The 22,474-nt window shown below is 51.1% G+C and overlaps 1 protein-coding gene across 2 annotated transcripts in view; it reads right to left on the minus strand.

The window, feature by feature from the left end:
- Window positions 1-15,504: 15,504 nt before the first annotated feature.
- Window positions 15,505-22,474, minus strand: part of SLC37A1 (solute carrier family 37 member 1) — an 82,724-nt gene continuing 75,754 nt past the window's right edge. For both annotated transcript variants that reach the window (XM_025380821.1, XM_025380820.1), the window contains 3 exons: window positions 21,996-22,093; window positions 17,136-17,200; window positions 15,505-16,590 (listed from right to left, as the gene is read on the minus strand). In XM_025380821.1, the coding sequence (XP_025236606.1) occupies window positions 16,575-16,590; window positions 17,136-17,200; window positions 21,996-22,093 (179 nt within the window). In that variant the 3' untranslated portion in view covers window positions 15,505-16,574. The remainder of the gene's footprint in view (window positions 16,591-17,135; window positions 17,201-21,995; window positions 22,094-22,474) is intronic.

A 22,474-nucleotide genomic window follows, 5' to 3' on the forward strand; every position in this document is an offset into this window, starting at 1 on the left:
GTAGTATCTTTATAGCAATGTGAGAATGGACTAACACAGAGGGTGATGAAGGAACGTTCTCCCAGTGGTCATCCCCTCTGTGTAAGTGGCTGTGAGGTTAGAAGATCTCTGAATCCATGGGCAATGGCCAATGACTTTGCCAGCTGAGCCCAGAATGGGAGTGATGTGGAGAGTGGGGATGGGCAGTCGGGGCTGAGGCATGGGGTGGACATGGAGGAGTGGGCAGAAGGTGCAAAGATCTGTGTGTAACAGGCAGCTGCTCCCAGAAAGCACCTGCCACAGAGGAGGCCTCAACAACCACTAGGGAAGGTCAGGCATGGCTGTCCGGGCCAAGCGTGATGGGCTGGTTGTCTCTCTCCATGGGGCCCCAAGGCTGCCATCCTCTCTCCCTGTGCCATCCTCTGCTGCCTCTTTCCCATGGCCCTTGACCCCAAGGGAACTTCCCGATGAGCCTCCTGCCTACTAGGCTCCGAATCAGTCTGTTTGCTGGGGATCCGCCTGCTGTACTGCCACCCTTCCAGAGTAGAGAAACCAGAAGTAACTGAGCAGCGCTGACGTCATATGGCCATCCCAAGGTCAAGCTTCTTCCCCTCACGTATGAAGTTCATTCTTTCCCTCCCACCTTAAGTTCCTTCCAGTCCTGCCCGTAGTACTACGGCTGCCCTGGTGATCTAGGTGGTCTCTCCATTGTGGGTGGTGCCCAGTGGTCCTCAGTGGGTCTGGACAGTCCCTTTCTAGACTGAAGACCTATGAAATGGAAAGACAAGTAATTTACTTCTCCCGCCCGTTTACTATGAAATGTGGGAGCAGAGAGAATAGCAACCAGCCCCATTCAGAGAGAGGCAGAGTGGCAAGCACATGGCAATCGTGGAGTGCAGCCAGCCTGAGGTCCCAGTGTGGTGGAGGATGCTCCTTGATGTGGCCCCAGCTCTGCTCCCTAGGCAGGCCCCAGTCCATGTTCTCAGTGGCAGTGGCTGGCCCTTCCTTTGCTCTGTCCCCTGGGCCACCTGCATCTCAGGCACTGGAGAGTTCCCACTTTCTCAGTCTCTCTGCCACTCCTCAACGAATGGGAGCCCCGAGTTATTCTTAAGTTCTCAAACAATCACAAATACAGTCTGTGAATTCACCCACTGGGGAAAATGTATTTGTAACCCCCACATCAATACTCAGGGCACTCCAGGTCACTGGACACACACAGGGGGGTGAAGTTTCAGACATGGGATGTGCATGTTCCAGCTGAGGCTGGACACAGTGATGTTCTGCCTTCTTGTTCTAGCTCATCCTGTAAACATGGGTCTTTCCATGGTCTCCTTAGTGACATTCTTTTTTTTTTTTTTTTGGTGGTTTTGCTAAGTTGGCCCAAGCATAGTGCTGAAGTGGTCCTAAGCACAGGGAAGCTGGCTGCCATGCGCCAGACAGAGAAAAAAGGCATCTTAGAGAAAGCTTCGATGTTAGTGCGTCAACAATATTACACAGGTGTCTTTAAACAGAAACACATAAAACAGGATTGGGTGTGGATTGATGAAAATCTAGTGACCAGAGCTCTCAGGAACCTTAACCCTGTCTTTCTCCTAGGAGCATGACTCATTCATCTCTAATTCCATGTTTACAGTGGCTTTTCAGAACATGAACTGCTGCAGACAATGATAATTGATGGTTTTCTTCTAGGTTTATAGGTTCTTGGGTGTTACCATCCTCTTAAAAATGCTGTTTGTTCAGCTTCTTCTGAAATTATGGAGAGAGACGATGGCAGGCCTCTCGAGGCGATAGAGCTTACATGGGAATGCCATACCCTTTATCTGTTTTTCCCAAGCCATTGTTTTCACCTGACATGTTCACTTCTGTCCACTCACTGTAATATTATTTTATATATTAAAAAAATATATAAAAATGTGGACAAAACTCCATATATATGTATATACATATATGTATATATAATGTATACACATATGGCTTACATATATGCATATATGTATGTATGTACATATATATGGGGTTTGTCCACAGTTCCTGGGTCATAACTCCCACAGCCCTTGTTACAACAGTCTCTCTCCCTGACCTTCTTCTGCCCTCTTTTTGCCTGCTTTGGGCAGGTGGAACCCTAACCTGCCGTGGGTCATAAGCTCCTCATTCCAGAGGGGGTCCCGCCCCACACCCTGGAGGAGGGAACGCTGCCCAGAAAAGCCAAGAAGAATGTGGCCAGACAGCCTCGCTGGGTTTAGACCATATCCCTTTGGGCCAGTCACATTTCTACATGGTTGTCAATCACGCCCACCCCATGAGTCTCCGTGAAAGGCCCAAGAGAACAGGGCTCTTCAGGATGGCTGAACACTGACCATGCGGAGGTTCCTGGAGGGTGGCCCCTGGGGAGGGCATGGAAGCTCCGCACCCCTTCCCCCATACTTTGCCCTACGTGTTTCTTCATCTGTATCTTTTGCAATGTCCTTAATAACAAACTGGCAAACACAGGTGTTTCCCTGAGTTATATAAGCTGCCCCAGCAAATTAATCGAACCCAAAGAGGGATTGTGGGACCCTGATTTATAGCCATTTGGTCAGAAGTTCCAGAGGCCCAGGCTTGCAACTGGTGTCTGAGGTGGGAGAGGGGCAGTCTTGGGGACAGAGCCCTCATCCTGTGGGATACGAGCTCTCTCCAGGTAGGCAGAGTCAGGATGGAATTACAGGACACCCAGCCAGTGTCTGCTGTAGCGCTGACTGCTTGCTTGCTGGTGGGGATAAATCTCCACATATTTTGGTGTCACAGAAGCCTTCTGTGTTGATTGTTGTAGTTGTGTGAGAGCAGAGAAAAAAAGATTTGAGTTTTTTCTTAAGAGGCGTGGTGGAAGTGGACGTGAGGCTATGCCTTGATTTCCCTCTTGAAGATGCTGAGCTTTCGTGGCAGCTGTTGCTTCAGGCATCTTTCTATTTTACCATTTTGCTGTTGGTATATGAGGAGCTTCTGTCTAGTCCTTCACGTTCCTGAACTGAACTCTCCATTCCCTTTCATCCTGGCTTACAAACCACATAATTACTTTCTGTGTGCCTCGTTTCCTTATAATATCTTTCTAATGCAATCCAAAGGCAACCAACACTCATTACTACTAACATCGTTTCCAGGCCCCTCCTCCGGAGCTGCGATTTTGTTAGGTGTAAGGTCGGCTTCCCACAGCGTCACAGGCACAGTGTTGTACATGAGCCACCTCTGCCCACCAAGCACCACCCCTGCCTCCCCATGGCCATCCTGTCACATTGGTTACCCAGTTACTGGGGGGCTACTGGGCTGGGGGACTGCCTCATGCCTCACACTGCCACGCCTGGACCAGGCTCACTGAGCAGCCGATGTGTTGGACGTTGCCAGTCCCCATGGCCGAGGGGAAAGGGCTCTGCCACATGACCCATGCCCAGCCCAGAAGGTTCACGTGTCAAAATGTTGGCCAACATAGTAGGAGGCTGGGAGTGGAATAGCTGCAGGAACCTAGAAGGGTCGATAATTGGAAATACTTGGCAGAAAGCATTAGTGACTGTTACAGAGGACGACAGAGATGGGGCATTCTTAGAGGACTTGAGGGGACAGGCCTGCTTGATCCATGCCCCAGGGTGAGGGAGACTGAGCCCCACAGCACGGGCCAGCAAGGTGGTCTGGAGGGCAAACACCGTCCCTCTGTCCTGCCCTGCCCCACTCCGCTGTGCAGGGTGGTGTCTGGATGGTGGCAACTCTCAGCTCATGGGCTGCAGCAAGCCTTGGCATGGACACGGTCATCGACCTGAGAGGCCTCAGCGTTCCCTCCAGCACCCCGCTCCAACGATCCCAATTCAGGCGGGAGTCCTGGATCTCGGCTCCAGCGTAGTTTGGCAGCCCTGGACGTGCTCAGCCCGGCCTGCTTCCCACGCTTTGCTTGCAAACGGCTGGGGAGGCTTCGGAAGAGAGCTGGATCTTTCCTGCAGGGTGACAGCGGTGCCATCAACTTGCCGCCGAGTTGAAGGCCCTCCAGGAGTTCCCTCTCCTAACCGAATCCCACCCCAGCTCCTCTGAGTCATTGGCACTGGGTGGCTTTCTTGCATTTCGTATAATTTGGAGGCACGGATTTATCATTTCCCCCACTCGGCAGTCTGGAGACATTCATTTTTTTTTCATTTCATACTGCAGTTTCTAAAAATAACGTTAGTGGTAACTTCAATTTCTTACTCATTTCTCTCCTCCTTCAGTATGAGGCGAGGGGATTTATAGAGGCCTGCTGCTGAGGGGACCCCAGGGGACAGAGCACCCGTGGCTTGTTCCTCTCACAAGAGTCCACCCTCCTGCCTCATTCCCGTGGCATGCATGTGATCACCTGGGAACAGTCCAGGCGGGGCTCGCTCCCTCCTGCAGTGCCACCAGGCACAACCAGCATCCCCAGGGCTCTGATCGGGCTCTGATCCCTGGTGCTGCGCTGTGCAAAGTCACATGGCCTGTCGGGGCGTCAGTGGCTTTGTTTGTCTGGAAAGTGGAGAAACTGGCGATCTTCGTCCATAGAACAGGAGGCTGGACAAGTGGCTGTGTAACACAGCAGCATTGTTTGGGTGTGATGGTATGATGCAATAATTTGCTTAAAAACACATAACAAGGCTGGGCGTGGTGGCTCATGCCTGTAATCCCAGCACTTTGGGAAGCCGAGGCGGGCAGATTACTTGAGGCCAGGAGTTCGAGACCAGCCTGGCCAACATTGTGAGACCAACATTGTGAAACCCCATGTCTACAAAAATTAGCCAGACATGGCGGTGTGAGCCTGTAATTCCAGCTGCTCGGGAGGCTGAGGCAGGAGCACCTCTTGAACCTGGGAGGCAAATGTTGCAGTGAGCCGAGATGGCGCCACCACACTCCAGCCTGGCTGACAGAGTGAGACACTGGCTCAAAAAAAAAAAAAAAAAAAAAAAAAAAACCAAACCATATGAGATAAAATGACGGCTTCCCTGGGGGGCTAGATTTGAGGCAGGAAAGGCAGCCTGTTGATAACTGTCGAGGCTGGGGATGGGATGTGGAGCTTATTAAGCTGTCTATTTTTATGTACCCATGAGAACTCCCATAGTAAGAAAACGTGAAAAGAAAATCATAAAACGAAATCACAAGGAAGGCTGGTTTGTTGCAGCCTTTTTTGGGTTGGAGTTGGGTGAGTCTGGGCTTCCCAGCAAGCTCGAGGAAAGGACAAAGGTCGGACTTGCGGCCTGGGTCCTGGCCCTGAGTGTGGACTCTAGTGAGGTTTGGCTCCCACCCCTGAGCCGTGGATGTGGCGGCTGGGTCCTGACCCTGGTCAGCCACAGCATGGCGTGGGGAGCTGAAGCAGGTCATCCTCTGTGAGGCTGTTTCTCCACTTTTTACTAAAAGGCGGGGACAGTGAGGCCTCACAAGAAGTGCTGGGAGGAGTGGGTGGCAGATGGGTGCGGAGAGGGTGCTCCATGAATATCCTCTTGCCCCCATCCTCCCTCCTCAGCCAGCCCCTGTCCCCGGAGCCCCCACTCCTGCCTTCCCCTTCTATCCTAAAGCCCAGGCTGGCTCTGGATACATTTGATTTCTGGTTCCTCGTTAAATGTGACAAGTGAAGCCAGAGGACCCTCTGACACCCAGGACTGAGTGCAGCGCCGGGAGGGGCTTGCCGGGTGTGGTGGAGGGGGCAGTGTGGCCCGGCTGGGGCAGGGTGGGGCACGGGGCCAGGGTCTCCTGAGCTCTGGATATTTGAGCTGCGGACCGGACAGGATACGCTCCTCCACGGGAAGGCCTCAGTGAGCCGGGGCTGGGGGGCCCTCTTGTGGCAACAGAGGGCCTGGGTTCTATGTACAAAAGCAAAACCAAAACGTGGGAGCGGCCTTTCACGAGCCCAGGCAGACGCAGCTCACCGGTCCCCTGAGGCCACCAGCCCAGCAGGCTTCAGGGAGCCTGGATCTGCAGGCGGTGGCCGAGGCCGTGGTACAGCCCACCCAGCGTCCACCCTGCGGTCTGTCGCGATGGCCAAGGTCTTGGAGTACTGATGAGAGGTGCCCTCCCAGGTGCCAAAAGGAACTTCTGCAGATACTGTTCCTGGCAATTGCAGGGCTCCTGGCAATCGAAGCACAGGTGAGTGCAGACATAGGCTGCCTTTACGAAAGGCACAGAGCCATGGCCAGAACCCCTCGGTCTGGTCTCCACGGCCACTTTTGGGGCCTTGGGTTCCTTATCTGTCACGTGGCCTCTGAAGCTGCTGTCGGCTCTAAATTGTGATTATTGGCCCAAAGTTGAACCCGTTACTGTTCTCTGAGAAGTGGCTTTCCTTCTGGTCCTCCTATTTCTGTCTCTTCTCACTTACTACAATTTTCCAGTGGCACCTCCGTCCAACCCCTTCAGTGCCCATTGTCAGAGTCACACCCTAGGGCTCATCATTGGCCACGCCCGCCCTGTCTCCAGAACCTCGGCTCCCAGGACCTCACCCACCTCCCATCTGTCCAGATCAGCCCCCAGCGAGCCTTCCAGCCACGGGGCCCACTGATTCCCCACTCGCACCATCATCCACCTCTTCACCAGCCTGAGACCAGGCTTGGGTTTCCTGGGTCACTAGCCTCGCCTCTCCTTTCACGGTCCTGTCCCTTGTCTCTACAGCCTGACTAGTATGGAAAACCCTGATCCTGGTGAAATCAGCGAAATCAGTGACCCTCTGTGGCCTGTGCTGCTGAACTTCCTTCCTGGACCTCCTCCAGGGTCTGGAATGGCCTTCCCGAGATCTGCAGGGTTCACTCCATCACGCCCTTATCCCGTCCTCGAAGACGACCGTCAATACACAATCATACAGCCCCCGCTCCTGCCCCCAGACTGTTTACTGTTCCTTTGTTAGTCGTCTATTGCTACCCTCAGACGACTCCACGGGGCCGATTTGGCTTTCCCTGTTTATTACTGTGTGTGTCCCTGCGCTTATTCTCAGGGCTTGGCGATACGAGTGTGCTGAATGAACGGACGAGCAAATGAGTGCCGCTCTTCTACCATCAGATTTGGAATCACGGCTCTGGATTTGGGTAAATTTTACAACACCAGGCACCCGAGAGGTGTCTTCATGGGGCTGGCTGCAGAGTGGGCCTTTCTGAAGGCAGAGCTTCTAGAGCTGGTGACCTTGCTGTCCCTAAGGCTGTGGTAGGATGCGGGGCTCACACAGAGTGGCAGCAGCAACTCTTGGGAAAATGTGCTCAAAATACAACTGTCCCAGGAAGAAACAGCCCCGGAATAGAGTGTTTACGTTCTTTCTGTACTCGCCTTGATTTTTAAAATAACTTAATTACTTCTGATTTTAAAGATAAGACAGGTCCCTGTAAAACAGGTAGACGATGCAGAAAGATGATGCATCCTCCAGGTTCAGCCAGAGCAACAGTACCAGTTGGAGATCACACACACACACACACATGCACGCACAGCTACGCATGCGCACACAATGCACACACACACATACACCTATGCATGCACACACACGCATGCACACGGATGCACACACATGCATGCACATATGCATGCACGCACGCATGCACACACACGTGCACATGGATGCACACAGGCACACACGTATGCACACATGCACACACATGCATGGACACACACAAATGCACACAGGCACACACACACACATGCACATGTGCACACACACATTCATTTCAAGGAGCCGCCTTATGCAACTGTGGCGGTTGGCTGGGCAAGTCTGAAATCCAGGGCAGGCATCAGGCTGGAAACTCTCAGGCCGGAGCCGAGGCTGAGTCCACCAGTGGAATTTCTCCTTCCTGGGGGAAGCCTCAGTTTTGCTCTCAAGCCCTTCAACTGACTGAACCAGGCCCACCCAAGTTATGGAGGATAAATCTCCATTAGTTAAAGTTGATGGATTCATGGTGTTAAGCACATTTATGAAATGCCTTCAGGACAACACCCTAAGTCGTGTTCACTTGAATAACTGGGTACTAAGGCCTGGCCATGAGGATGCACAAAACTAACCCTCACAGACGTGAATGGAGCTCAGAAGGTACTGACACAAATTAGTTAGAAAGAGACAAATGGCCCAGTAGGACAGTGGGCAAAGGCTGTAGAGAGGAGAGACACAGCGGAGGGGATCCACATGGCCCACCTGCAGAGAGGTGCTTAGCACACCAGGTAAAGTCAGTTAAAACCCCCGGGCTAGAATGCCGTTTCCTCAAAAGGGCTGTTTCCGGAGTGCTGGTGACATTTAATTTCCTGCCCGGGAGAGCGGGTGCACGGGTGTACAGTCACAGTTATTAAACTGTGTGTCAAGGCTCTCAGGACCCTGGGGGCAGGCTCTGGGTTCTCAGTAAGCGAGTAGGGGGACCACAGTGCTGGCGCTGGACCCTTGGGGTCTGACCACACAGACTGTGGAGGCATCCTGCAGCCTCACCCCCCTGAGCAGGCTGCCTGCCTCTCAGGTGTCCACCAAAGTACCCCATGCTTGTGACGCGGCACCTTCAAGTCACACTGGTGATTGCTGCTGCTGCCCAAATCCGCTAGCCAGGCCAGAGGCACCTTTGGCAAGGCACGTCTGGGCCAGGATGAGCGGCAAGTTTCAGGCCATACGCTTATTTTGCCTCAAAGCAGTCATATTAGTCTAAGGCAGTCCGTCTGAATTCCTGCACACTCACACACACGTGAGTGCCGCAGCCCTAGGGGAGCCATTTGGTGCTATCAGGAAGCATCAATAAAATACCCAAAGAGAAGACAAGGAGAAAGAATGACTAGGCCAAGGCTAGTGAGGCCTCTGGATTGAAAAGGCAAGAGGAAAATGCAGGTGTAGATATAAATAGGGCGGCAAGCTTGATGCAGGTAAGAGGAAATGCATGTGTGGATATAAACAGGACAGGAGGCTTGATGCAGGTAAGAGGAAAACGCATGCGTAGGTATAAACAGGGCAGAGGCTTGATGCAGGTAAGAGGAAATGCATGTGTGGATATAAACGGGACAGGAGGCTTGATGCAAGTAAGAGGAAAATGCATGCGTAGGTATAAACAGGGCAGGAGGCTTGATGCAGGTAAAGGGAAGCAGATGCGTAGGTATAAACATGGCAGAGGCTTGATGCAGGTAAGAGGAAACGCATGTGTGGATATAAACAGGGCGGCAGGCTTGATGCAGGTAAGAGGAAAACACATGCGTGGATGTAAACAGGACAGGAGGCTTGATGCAGGTAAAGGGAAACAGATGCCTAGGTATAAACAGGGCAGGAGGCTTGATGCAGGTAAGAGGAAACAGATGGGTAGGTATAAACAGGGCACGAGGCTTGATGCAGGTAAGAGGAAAACGCATGCGTGGATATAAACAGGGCGGCAGGCTTGATGCAGGTACCTACTTCTCAGTTCTGTCCTGTGGCTACTCGGCCCTGACACTGGTCAACGCGCTGAGCTCAGCACTGCTTTTCCCCACGGCTTCTCCTCAGATGCTGACTGCAAGGGGCAGAACGAGTAAGGTCCTTCCCACGGGGTCCCCTTCCCTTCCTGCGTCTCGGGCCTGTTTCCTGGAAAGCTGTTTATTCCCCCCGCTGACTAAGTGGTGCCGAAAGTGTCTGAGGGACTAAACTCCTCTTGGGGCTTATTGTGAGCTGGTAGAGACGAGGCGTTTCCACCCTTTACCCATCCCTTCTACTCATGGGACTTTCCCAGCAGCTCCAAGGGCAGCCAAGGCCCCGGCTAAGGTTTCTGTTCTTACCAGAAGTAAATACAAAGAAATGCTGGTAACTTGCTGAGACACAGAAAGTGTGATGAGAGTCAGACATGCTGCACCCTCCTGCCCCAGGAGGCTGGGGTGACTCCTTCCCGTCTGTGGACGTGTGGGGACACACTGTGAGAGTCCCAAGTCTTTGCTGCCAATAGCAGGTGGACGAGGAAGGGGTTGTGGGGATGTGGAAAAAGTGGAGGAAGAAAGATTTATTGAAAGCTGGTGCAAAAGGGGAAGAGAGGCCAATGCAGACCCAACCGTGCCCTGCCTGCCGGGGCCCCTGCTCTGGCCTGGTGGCTTCTGGACGTGACAACCCAGCCATGGTCCTGCTGGACCTTTGTTTCCTGGGAGACTTCTTGGAGGCCTGGTCCCTGGTCCATAAGGACGCATAATTCTCAAGCCATGTTTCCATTTGAGAGATGCTAATGGTGAGTGTGGGCTCCTTCCTTTTCTTTCTTTCTTTCCTTTCTTTCTTTTTTTGAGATGGACTCTTGCTCTGTCACCCAGGCTGGAGTGCAGTGGTGCGAACCTCTGCCTCCCAGGTTCAAGCAATTCTCCTGCCTCAGCCTCCCAAGTAGCTGGGACTACAGGTGCCTGCCACCACGCCCGACTAATTTTTACTATTTTTTAGTAGAGACAGGATTTCGCACTGTTAGCCAGGATAGTCTCGATCTCCTGACCTAGTGATCCACCTGCTCTGGCCTCCCAAAGTGCTGGGATTGCAGACATGAACCACTGCACCTGGTCCCTTGTGTCTCTTTAATGAATGAATGGATTAGCATGGAAGGAGAAGTAGGGTCTATTTTTCACCTGGCTCTAGAATTTTAGTGCTCACAGGCACCCTGGAGCCAGTCTCCTTGAAAACTCTCATTTTAAATGGAGGGGAAGGGGAGCAATCACTTATCCAGTTTCGAGTGATCTGGGGTGATAAGACGTGTTGACCTGGAGAGAGCTGGTGGCTGCACAACACTGTGAATGCCCCAAACGCCACCAACTGTATGCTTTGAAATGATTAGTTGTATGTTATGTGAATGTCACCTCAGTTCCAAAAAAAAAAAAAATAATAATAATGCCCTTGAGACCAGGAGAGTCTGCTCCCCCAGAGCCACTAGCTCCTCCTGTTGGGCTCCAGGACGTCTGGGTGTGGCTGCTGCTGCACCACGGGGTGCAGGGACTCCTTAAACGCACATGCCGTTTTTCTGCATCTCCACTCCAAGTTCCTTTTAGAGGCAGGCAGGGTGTGGATTTTAACAGTAACAGAATGTCCAGTGCCTGCCTCATTTTAGAATTTCAAAGAGACAGAACCGTCTTGGTTATTACCAAGTTGAGGAAGAAGGGAATGGAATATTCAGGATCAAGATGCCTTCAAAGTCCATGTTCACTGTTGGCCCAAATGACACATGACATCCACTCACCGATCCTGTTTTGGTCAAAAATTGGCCTGGCTGGTTGGGTGTGGTGGTTGATGTCTGTAATCCCATCACTTTGGGAGGTCAAGGCAGGCGGATCATGAGGTCAGGAGTTCGAGATCAGCCTGGCCAACATGGTGAAATCCTGTCTCTTCTTAAAATACAAAAATTAGCTGGGTGTGGTGGCAGGTGCCTGTAATCCCAGCTACATGGGAGGCTGAGGGATGAGAACTGCTTGAACCCAGGAGGCGGAGGTTGCGGTGAGCTGAGATCGTGCCACTGCACTCCAGCCTGGTGACAGAGCGAGACTCCGTCTCAAAAAAAAAAAAAAAAAAGAAAAGTGGCTGAGGGCGTGTAAAGAAACATAAAAATCACAGGATGCCCACACTTCTTATGCCAAAGGGAAGGTTAAGCCTGGAGTCTGGGTCATGCAACACCACGTCCATATGGACAGCTGTCACTAGCAGGATGCATCAGCCAGGTCCCCACAGAAAGGTGGAGCCCACAGCCATCTCCAAGGGCCCCCACAGATCTTTCATCAGTATATTCTTTGCTGGCCTCCCATAAACAAGGACATGCCAATCATAACTTTAGGTGTGCAATCTAAGTCCAGCTCCTAAAACGAGAGTCTGTTCCATTCCATGCTGATAATGTCCTCTAAGGGCTTGTCCTCCCAGTGGCAGGCCAAAGACAAGACGAGATCAAGTGTTCCTCCACCTCCCCAGAGAAGTCTGCAAAATGGATTCCTCCTTTACTCCCTTTTCCTCTTCAAACATTTACCTTATGTGAAATGCAGATTTACTGGGTGCTAACTGGTCTCACAAGAATGTCACCATTCACCTTACCTCAATGTCTAAATACCACACCTCTTGAAAGCCTCTTTAGAAAAACAGCCACAGATGTGTCTGTGGCTTGCATTTTTCCTGGACATGCCCTAAAGCTGGCAGAATAGACCTCGGTTGACTGAGATATTTGCCTCGATCGCCTCTTTCAGTTTCCAGGCCTGACCGTTGTTAAGTGTGTCCCGGAGGGTGTCAGGGACCCATTCCAAAGATCAAGAAATTCTCAACTGGCAAGGGCTCCCCTGCCTTCCACCCTCCCCCACTGTCCTTCCCAGCAGCCCAGGGTGCCGCCCACCCTGACTGTCTCTGACGATGGCACATGCCCCTGCCCTTGCTCTCTGTGGACTTTCCCAGCTGCCTGGGATGTGCCCTGCTGTGCCCCTGCATCCCACTTGCTGCCCAGGGATGATGCTTCAGGGTGGCCTGCGACTGGCTCAGCAATGATGGACTCTCCTGGGAGGGTCAGGCCCTGGCGTCCTGCCCTGGGTGCCAGAGACACTGCCTGTGTTCAGCAGCTGGAGTTAAATTCCAGCTCCCAAGCGGTGTGACGGGGAACATGCTGCACTTGGCCACCGCTACAGGTGACCCATGCCCCACATCATCCCCATGTCCGGAGCTCACAGGCCCCCTTGGGAAGGGGCCAGCAACAAGAGCTGGCTTCAGAATGAGCAAGCAGCTCAGGACTGCATTCTCCAGAGGCCCTTGGATCTGTTCTCAGGGGTAGGGCACGTTGGAACGTATGGGACAGGGAAGCCTGCATGGTGGCAGTTAACCCAGACTCAGTGAGGGGCACCACCAGATTCCAGATGCACCATCGCTCCCCCCGACTCAGGCCCCTGGGGTGTCTCAGCCAGGCCTTCAGTTCCCACTCCCATCCTGGATGAGGTGTCATTCTGTGGGGCCACAGGGCACGTGGCCAGTGCAGTCACCAGGCACCTGTGCCCCGAAGGGTCACATGGGTTGAGTGCCCCACCGTGGCTGTGTGGAGATTCTGAGAAGTGCTCTTTTTGCGTCTGTGGTTTGTAAGGGAAGTCCTTACAAACAATGGAGCCGGCACTGAGGGACTGGAACCTTGGCTCTTACGTGATTCTGACTCCACCACCTCCCCAGGCTGGGCCTAGGTTGTGCTCCCACTCTGGGAAGTGACCTGCCTACGGCCTGTGGTCTCTGGTGGCCCTGACAGCTGCCCCTGCCTTGGCAGCCAGTGCTACAGCCTCTTCTATTGCCCTCCAGGGACCTGGGGTGTCCTGTGCAGAGACTGTCGGTCAATGCAGAGCCTTGGGAAGGGAGGTGGCCTGGTGCATCGGAGCCCCGTGGGGGACAGCCTGGGTGCCTTGTGGGCACAGCCTGAAAGGGACACAGTGCCGTTGCACCTGCTTCTCACCTGGCCCAGCTGTGCTTTGCTGAGGTGAGACCGGAGTGGTCCTGTGGCCATTTAGCAGAGTGGTTTTTATGTCTGTTGAATTGAATGATAAAAAATCAGGGCTCATTTTTTTTCAGTTCATTGTTTATCAAGCAACTTAGTTTTCTTGGATTTTACAAGCTGGTGATAGGAAGGCTGGCTCTGGTCTGACTGAGACGCACAGTACAGGAGCCACCAGGCACCTGTACTCCTGGCAGCTCTTGGACTGTGAGGTGCGTTCACTGAAGTGAGCTTCCAGGAGTAGTTTTTCCTGCCTACAGACAGGCTGGAGAGCTGGAGTCCCACCTTGAGCTCTTTCACTGGCCCTGTAGCCAGCTTGTGTTTCCATCATCTGGCATTTTTCGTCAACATGAATAGGAGAGTCTTAGTGATGTGCACTAAGTGCACACGTGCATGACGGGCAGAGCCACGCCTCCACACGACGGCAGGTACACGTGTGACGGGCAGAGCCACGCCTCCACACGACAGCGGGTGCACACGTGTGTGACAGGCAGAGCCACGCCTCCACACGGTGGCAGGTGCACACGTGCGTGATGGGCAGAGCCACGCCTCCACACGGTGGCATGTGCACACGTGCGTGATGGGCAGAGCCACGCCTCCACACGGTGGCAGGTGCACACGTGTGTGATGGGCAGAGCCACGCCTCCACACAATGGCAGGTGTGTGTGTGTCTCAGAGCTGGCTGTTTGCAGATGGAGAAGACCCCAGCTATGCTCAAATGAGGATGTATTTTTATATTGAAATCATGTACTTTTTTTCTTAAAAGTCATGATGAAATCTTCCACTGATGAATCAAGGTGAATTTCCGCTAAATTGCTTTAAAAAAATAGCTGTGTGTATACTCTTCATTTTAAAAAAAGGATCGACTCTCCATTTCCAAAGGCATTCTCGGGGTTTAGTTTAGAGGGTTCAGAAATGGGAAATTGCTTTTCCTTTGTGAGTTGTGGGAGATTTTCTTCCAGTACTTTAGTTCATTGAGATGGGGAAACAGCGATGGCCACCTCAAGGCTGCTGTGCTGAACACTGGCTGGTGGCTCTGGGGTGAGGAGGGTCTGCTCTGGCCCACCCGCCCTGGGCCTCTGACTAGATGAGGCCTCAGAGGGCACAGTTCTGGGGAGGCAGGGGGAAGTGAGCGCAAAGCATTTTGTTTATGGAAAAAGCCCTCTGTGCATTCTGTAATGATACTGTGCCATCTGCCTCGTCCCTGGCTTGTTCAGCCCATGGATACCAGCACTGCATACCGGGAGGGAGGAGGTGCCCTGTGGCAAGCACGGGGCTGGTGCCCACCCTCAGGGATGGCAGCCGGCAGGGGCTCAGGGTGGCCCAGGCCACTGAGACGCCAGCGGGAGAGGGCTGGACTGGTGCCTGGAGCCAGGTCACGGACAGAGGGAAAGCGGGAGGCTCCTAGGAACCTGTGTCCAGGCGGGGGGAAGCACTGGGGGGCTGGGAAAGGCCAGCGCACTGCGTGTGTGGGAAACGCACTCCATCCATTTGGTGTTTAGAGAATTTCTTTTTTAGCAGAAAGTTTTTAAATGTATAAATAACTTGCCATTAAAAAGAGAGTGAGCCAATCAGGTGGGGCAGTGGCACGCAGAAGCCCCCACAGCCAGGTCTGCTGCTCCTATGGGCTTCTCTGCAGAGCTTGGGCAGGAGGCCCCTGAGAACCGCGGGACACCCAGTGTGTTGTTTCTGACCTTTGCCCTGCTGCTGTGAGGGGTCCCCAAATGAACTCCCACAGCACTCCATCCAGGGAAAGCCCGCACCATGCACATCTGGACGGTCAGGGTTCTAAGAAGGTCGTTTGAAAGCCTGGACCCCACCATGCAGTTCCCAAGTGCACCATCTTTCCCCACCGCCACTGGGTGTGACATCTCCTAGTCAAGGACAAATCCTAGGATATTCTTTAAACTGCGTGATTTAGAAAACATCCAGATGGCTGCTTACTGGGGCCTCAGCTTGGCCTTCTGTGCAAACAAGGGCCCCAGAGGTAGCCCCTTTCCTGCTGGAAATGGATTTTCAGTCGCAAAATCCTGAATGTCCAAACTTGAGAAAACCCAAAACACACAACACGATTTGGAAATTCCCTTTTGCAGCGTAATGGAAATGTAAGCAGAAATCATCAACATTCTCTGGGTGTTCTGAGATTTTTTTAACAAAAACATTTTATTTCAAAGGGCAGATAAGTATTTTGCTAGACACGACTGAAAAAAACGGCCAGAGAACAATTGGAGTTTGTCTTAATAAATAACAAAATGCCATTTATGTTTCTTAAACTTCATATGACACAATACACATCTTAAATAAATAACCCACTCTGTTGCTATGTATTAAAAACAGTCCCAGGTGTGGTGTGTCGTGGAGTGAAGCCAGTTGCTGGGCTTGGACCCGCCAATCCCAGTGCCGGTGGGGAGGCCGCTTCCCAAGCCTCTGCCATGCCCCTGTGCCCCGAGCTGAACAGCAGCACCGAGGCCTCGGAGGGCAGCAGGAATGCCAGGGGCTGGGATGACGGTGACTTCGGGGCACTCTGTGGCTGGCACGCCTGGGTGCCTCCAAGTGGAGGTGCTTCCTGCCTCCTCACCCTTGGCTTCTCAACAATTAGTTTTCAGGTCAGTCCAGAACATCGGGGTGCTAGAAAAGCCTCTGGGGTGATGTAGGTCTGAGCTCCGTCTTGGTTTCTGATCAGGTTGTCGGCCTTCCTGCTGTCATGTGGCGCCGGCTCTCTGCTTCTCTGCTGGCCGGCGCTGTCTGGTGGGCTCTGGTGTCCTGTTTTTCCACATGGCACATTCAGGTTCTCTGAAGCCACAGCCAGCGTGGCACTCGCTCACTTTGATGTTCTGTGGCTGACACGCCTGAGGGGGTCGAGGCTGCCTGTGCACCCCACACCCACCCGGCCTGGCTGTCACGTGTGCATTTAGGTGGTTGCATGGGCACATGCCTTCAAGGCCAGGGTTGGCCGGGTCTTCGGTTCTCTGGCTCGGCTCAGGCAGCAGTTCCCGCAGACTCTTCTCACTGCTGTTCAGCTCTACGTCTCGTTTAAAATAGCACCAGGAGTTCTCAGGTTGGCTTCTGTGTCTTTTCCAGGTGCGTGTGCAAAAGGCAAAGGGAAGTCACTCTTTCTGTGCAGGGCCCTTTATCTAAACTGTCCTTGAAAGGCAGTTGTGAAGGGTGGGCCCAGACCCCCTCCACAGGACTGGGGGTGGGGCGTCACTGTTCCTTAAATCTGAAAGAAAGGATGAAAGAACACCTGCTCTAACAGCCAGCAGTGGCTCAGCAAGAGATGCTGAACCTCACACACCACACGCAAATCCCCTGGGGAGCCGGCTGCCCTCCAGGCCCAGCAGGGATTTGTCTCCTATGGGGCACTGGATGCTAGATAAACCCTTGCACCTTTCCCACAACCTCCTGGGGGCCAGGAAGGAGAGAGAAGGGAGGGAGGGAGGACCAAGGAGGGAGGGAAAAGAGGAGGGAGAAGGGGGAGAGCAGGAAGGCAAGGAGAGCTCGGGGGGCTGCACCTCCAACAGAATGCCAAAGACGGCAATTCCCTCTCATTTTCCACCCAGGTTTTGAGGAGAGATTACCACCAACCCATCCAAACAGAGGTATTTATTAGAAAAGAAAAAGCAAGAGTGAAGGTGGCATGCCGTGAAAAGATTAGCCATGTGTTTTCTTTCTTTTCGGGAAAGCTAGATGTGGAAGGCAGACAGGACAGAAGGCGCCTTGGAGCTGGCTTTCACGCACAGGGACAGGGCCCGAGCTGGGACTTACGGAACTTGGTCCCCCGTCGCTGACCCTGGGCAGCTCAGCTCCTTGTGTATGAGGCGGATCAGGAACTGCACCAAAACAAAGGTGAGCCCACCCGTCACTGGGGCAGGCACAGGGCAGCCCGCGCTGTGGGCACCGTGAGGACCTAGCCCACAAGACTCAGGCGAGTGGTTCTCTCCCCACAGCACCTTCCCTGGGGTCACCTCCCTGCAAGAGCAGTGGGGCCTGCATACTCAGCCCGAGGCCTTGGTTCCTGTGGGCAGGGCTGTCTGATGAGGGCCCACGAAGAACCAGGAGGTGCCCTGAAAACAAGGCTTTTGGGAAAGATGCAGCCTGAACCAGTTCTGGGGTCAAGTCATGTTTAGAATAAAATCAGTCCAATCATAAAATGTCCACAGTGGGAAAAAGAAAGACAAGAGAACCACAATGCTGGTGGCCCAGGGGGTGGACTTGCGAGTTTCTCAGGTGACTCTAAAGCCAGGTGAGCATCTCCTCCGACGCCAGTCTTGGGGTCTGAAGAGGCTGCCACAGGACAGCTGCACCCCACTGGGAGCCCCTCGGAGGCCAGGCCTGGCCGGGGGTCAGGGCTGTTCCACCAATATTGCTGCCTCAGCCTGAGCTCCTCTCCAGACCCAGGGCTTTAACTCTGTTCCTTTCACATGTTCGAGGGCTCAACATCAGCTTCCAAATCCAGACAAATGATTGTGCTATCCCCAATTTAACTACTGTGTCTGCATTTTCCAGTGTGGATCCAGTCTCTCTCCCAGTGTGATATCAGCCCACAGGAGGGCTCTCCCTGGACGTGGCCCCTCACTCTTAGAGGGCCACAGATGCCCTCAGACCCAGGGTGGATCACTGGGCCAGGGGAGGAGGGGAAGGGGTGCTGGAGGACGGTCTCCAGGGGCTGCTTAAAAACCAAACCCACGGCCTCACCCCCAAGCCTCAGGCCACAGCTCTAGAAGGCAGAAACTCTTCTATTTTCTTAGATGCTTATGGTTTGAGTAGGAACTTAGAAGTCCCTCGTATGAGGTGAGTTCAAGCTGGAGAGAACAGGAGCCCCTTCTACAGATAAGATGCATCCAGCTGCTCTGCTTGGTACATGAAAGGTGTTTGCGATAATTAGTTGGTAAAGGTCGTGGGAACACGGCAGGTACTAACAATAATGCTGGTGGCAAGAGCAAGGTTATTGTTAAATAAATCCATCTGTGTGTATCTGAACCGCTAGCTCCAATTACTGGCACAGGCTTGTTGTGTTTGAGCTGGTACCTTACCCACATCTACATCCTATCAAGTGTGATGTGTGAAAAGTGCTAGCCTGAAGAGTCCTATGATTATGAAAAGCCGATCATTAAGACAGAGAAAAAAAGATGAAGAATGTAGTAGCAAGTGTTATCTGTGGGTATGGGATGAACTGTAAATAGTGACAGCTCTGAAGAACAGAGATCCAATTTCAAAACATGCCGTGTGCTTGGCTCACGCATGCAAGAATGACCAACAAGGAGGGGCCCTGCCAACTTCAGGAGCCCAGTGCGTACTGGAGACCTGAGGACTTTGGCTGTGTGCCCAGGCAGTCCTGCAGGCCCTGGAGCTGGCCATCAGTGTGCGCGGTGAGGCAGGTAGCATGGTGTCCTCTGGCCCCCCAGGACACCTGCTCAGATCATGGAGGTTCTCAGCCTCAGACTTGGGAGGAAACACTTGTCTATTTTGGTGAAAAGATACCAGAAAGCATGTTGATCAGGGAAGAGAAAAAGGTGTCTATTTCTTAGGTTTGAAAGGCTCAACTCAAGCTCACCGGCCTGCTGCACATCCTGGTTCAGTTTCTTCTCCACTACAAGACCCCATCTCCCAAGTGCTTCTGCTTTAGGTCTCTTTCTTCCAGGGCAACAAATCCACCCTCCTCTGGTTATTATTTACCTGTCGTGTACTTTCCCATTCTTTTACTTTCGTCTTTTCGGAATTCCAGTGTAGCAGGTGTGTTTCTTGTAAATAACCAGTGCCTGTATTTTTAAAAGCAACTTGACAGTCTCTGCTTCTAACTGATGAGTTTAGTCCATTTATAGTTACTGTGTTGCTGGTATGCTGGGATCATTTTCATCCATGTCGCTATGTATTTCTGTATTTACCCTGCTTTTTCTATGCTTCCCCTGACCCTAGGTTCTCTTGAATAAATCTTCATTTCCCTGTATTGCCTTGAAGGTTACACATTCTATTGCTATTGACTTGACAATATAAGAACTGCGGTGTGCTGGAACTCTGATTGTCCCGCTTGTACTTTACATTTTCAGTATTTCAGTTCTTTTTTATATTGCCCAAATTAGTCGTCATTGCTGTTGTTTTAAACTAAGAGTCAGAAAGCTTCTTCTGTAAAGGTCTAGATAGTAAATATTTCAGGCTTTGCAGCCATATGGTCTCTGTTGCGCATTCTTTTGTTGATTTTTTTAAAGAAATCTTTAAAAATATAAACCATTCCCAGCTGGAGGATCATACAAAAATAGGCCACAGTTAGCTGGCCCCTATTTTATATGGTCAATACTTAGATTCATCCTTAGGAATATTGCTTTTTTGCTTGCATTTCTCCTTGCATCTCAGACTTTCCTTCTGGATCTATCTTCCTTCTTTGAATACACTGTTTAGCAATTTTTGCTGGGAGCATCTTTGGTTAAAAATGTTTTCACTTCACCCTTACTCTTGCATGCAAGTTTATCTAGGTACAGAATTCTAAGTCGTTTGATTTCTGAATCGAAGAATGTTTGTCTTTCATGTATCTGGAAAATTCTCAGCTATTTTCTCTTAAAATATTGCTTCAAACCCAGTCTATTATCTTCCTCTGGAATTACTTTCAGATATTAGGCCATCTCATTTGGTCCTCCATTTTATATTTCATTTCTCTTTAATATTTTCCATCTCTCTTTTTGTGCTGAATTCTGGATAATTTCTTCATGTCTATATTTCATTTCAGTAATCTCTTCAGCTGTATCTAATTTACTTTTCTAACCCATCCATTGAGGTTTTTTTTTCAGGCTAAAGATCACATTTTTTATTTCTATAACTCCTGTTTGGTTGTTTTTGAAGCCTGCTCTGTCTTTTTGATAGTGTCTTATTCTTTCTTTCATGAGGTCAGTTCCTTTTCTTTACATCATTAGTAACATTGCATATATTTATTTTTAGTTTATATAACTCTTTTATCTGCAGTTTTGGGGGAGTCCAATTCCACCATTTTTTATGTCTGTTACTGTCATTCAAAGTGGACTGCTTATGTTTCATAATTTTGTATTGTGAGCTCATCTTTAGTAGGGTGAAGAAACCTAAGTAGGTTAGCTACAGAAATCCTGTGCTGCAGGGTTGAGATTTGTCCCTATTTGCTTCTGCATTATCACTACCTAAGGACCAACTTTGTTCATTTTAAACATATTTATATGAGCTCAAAGATTAAAGCTGACTGTGGGGAGGTCTATGGCTAAAAATTTTCAAGGGATATTTTTTCCCTTAATCTGGCTAAGATGGGCAGATTCCCATTGTCTTCCTGTGCCAGTGTGCAGATATCATCTAATACACTCTTTCACTGCAAGCATGGCTCTTCGAGGGTCCTGGCTCTATGAGGAAGTCTCCAGTTCCAAATCCTCATCTTGTGCCAGCCTAACACCTTGTCTCTTACCCAGTGTGGGCACAACCACCCCAACCCCTTGACTCCTGAGCTTGTGTATTTATATTGCCTTTACAAATCTGGCTCCTGGGGAATTCCTTTACTTTCTTATGAGTTTGGCTATGCATCAAAACAATTTTCAATATATATTACTGAATATTTCTGAAGAAGATATTTCAGATTCTCTGAACAGTTGTAATGACAGGAATTTTACTACTTAGTGGAAATACATCTGGAGGCTTCACTAGAACATTTAGGCATTAAGAAAACCCACAGATGATCCAAAGAACAGCCATTTAAACCTAGTAAATTCATAGGTTGAGAGTTGGTATTTGATTTTGTATGTGGTGGGGAAGTTGAGTTTTATAATTTCCTGGAATTAAGATATAAGACTTTCATTTAGTTGAGTGAGTTGATATTTCTAAAATTCTCAACTCATTTTTATTGGGATCAGCCTAAGGTTTTGTCTGGTGAAGCAAGAGGAGAGGCATGACTGTGGGTCTGGCGACTTTGTGGCCAGGTGACTTGTAAAGATAAGTGTATGTGCCCCTCACAAGTGCACATCTGTGTGACTGTGACATCATCACTGGTCTTCCCTACCCAGAGGAAAACCTCAAGCTTTCTCAACACAGGAGGGCACAGAAGCAGGAGCCCAGAGAAAAGGGGGCAGAAGCCAGAAGGCAACTTGGTGTGTCTGCATTGACAGCCTCTTTGCCCCTTTATTCTCTCCCATCCCTTCAGGTGAAAGAAGTTGGGGCTGCTCCCGCCATCTGACAAGCATGGCTGCAGGAGGGACACCAGGACACTGATGACCAGTGGGAGGCCGGGCTCTGTGTATCATCTGCTTTAATTCCCACAGCAGTCTTGTCACTGGGCGCCATTATCATGCCCATTTAAAAGCTGTGGAGCAGAGGTTACGAAACCTGCCCAAGGCACACACGTGACAATGACAGGCAGGATCCAGAGCCATGGAGCTCCATGCTCCTGGCCTCTGTGCCATCCTGCCCAAGACTGCAGACCAAAGACTGTCCTGCTTCTGTTTCTGATTTTTTCTAACCAGAGAGAGAAGGGGCTTTAGACTATGCATATTTAGAAAAGATGGGAAGACCCAAATCTGTCTGATAACTCAGGAATGCACGGGAGAAAGTTCCACCAGTGTTTGGCCACAACCACAGAGATCCGCATTCAAGGTGGATTGGACTAAAAATAGGCCGACTTACCAGTAAGGCACAGGCATCTGCAAACATCAGCATGTAAAACACATTGCTCCAGCCGGACGGGGAGAGGAGCCCAGCCAGCAGGGGGCCCAGGGCTGCTCCTGAAATCGGGCAAATGGACACACATGGTGCTGTTTAGAGAAAATCCCAGCACATGACCAGCAGTCACACAGAATGGGGCTCAACACCTCACTCACAATGAAAGGAACACATACGGAACTACACTACCTCATCCTGGCCTATCAGACTGGGAGCAGGTAAAAGGTCTAGTATAGGTTGAGCTTTCCAAATCTGAAAACCTGAAATCCCAAATGCTCCAGAATTCTTAACTTTTTGAGTGCTGACACTCAAAGGAAATGCTCACTGGGGCATTTCAGAATTGGGATTTGAGATGCTCAACCAGTATAATGCAAATATTCCACAATCTGAAAAAATAAAAAGACGTAACCACTTCTGGTCCCAAGCACTTCAGATAAGGATAG

Source organism: Theropithecus gelada, chromosome 3, assembly GCF_003255815.1.
Source record: "Theropithecus gelada isolate Dixy chromosome 3, Tgel_1.0, whole genome shotgun sequence".
NCBI classification, from domain to species: Eukaryota; Metazoa; Chordata; class Mammalia; order Primates; family Cercopithecidae; genus Theropithecus; species Theropithecus gelada.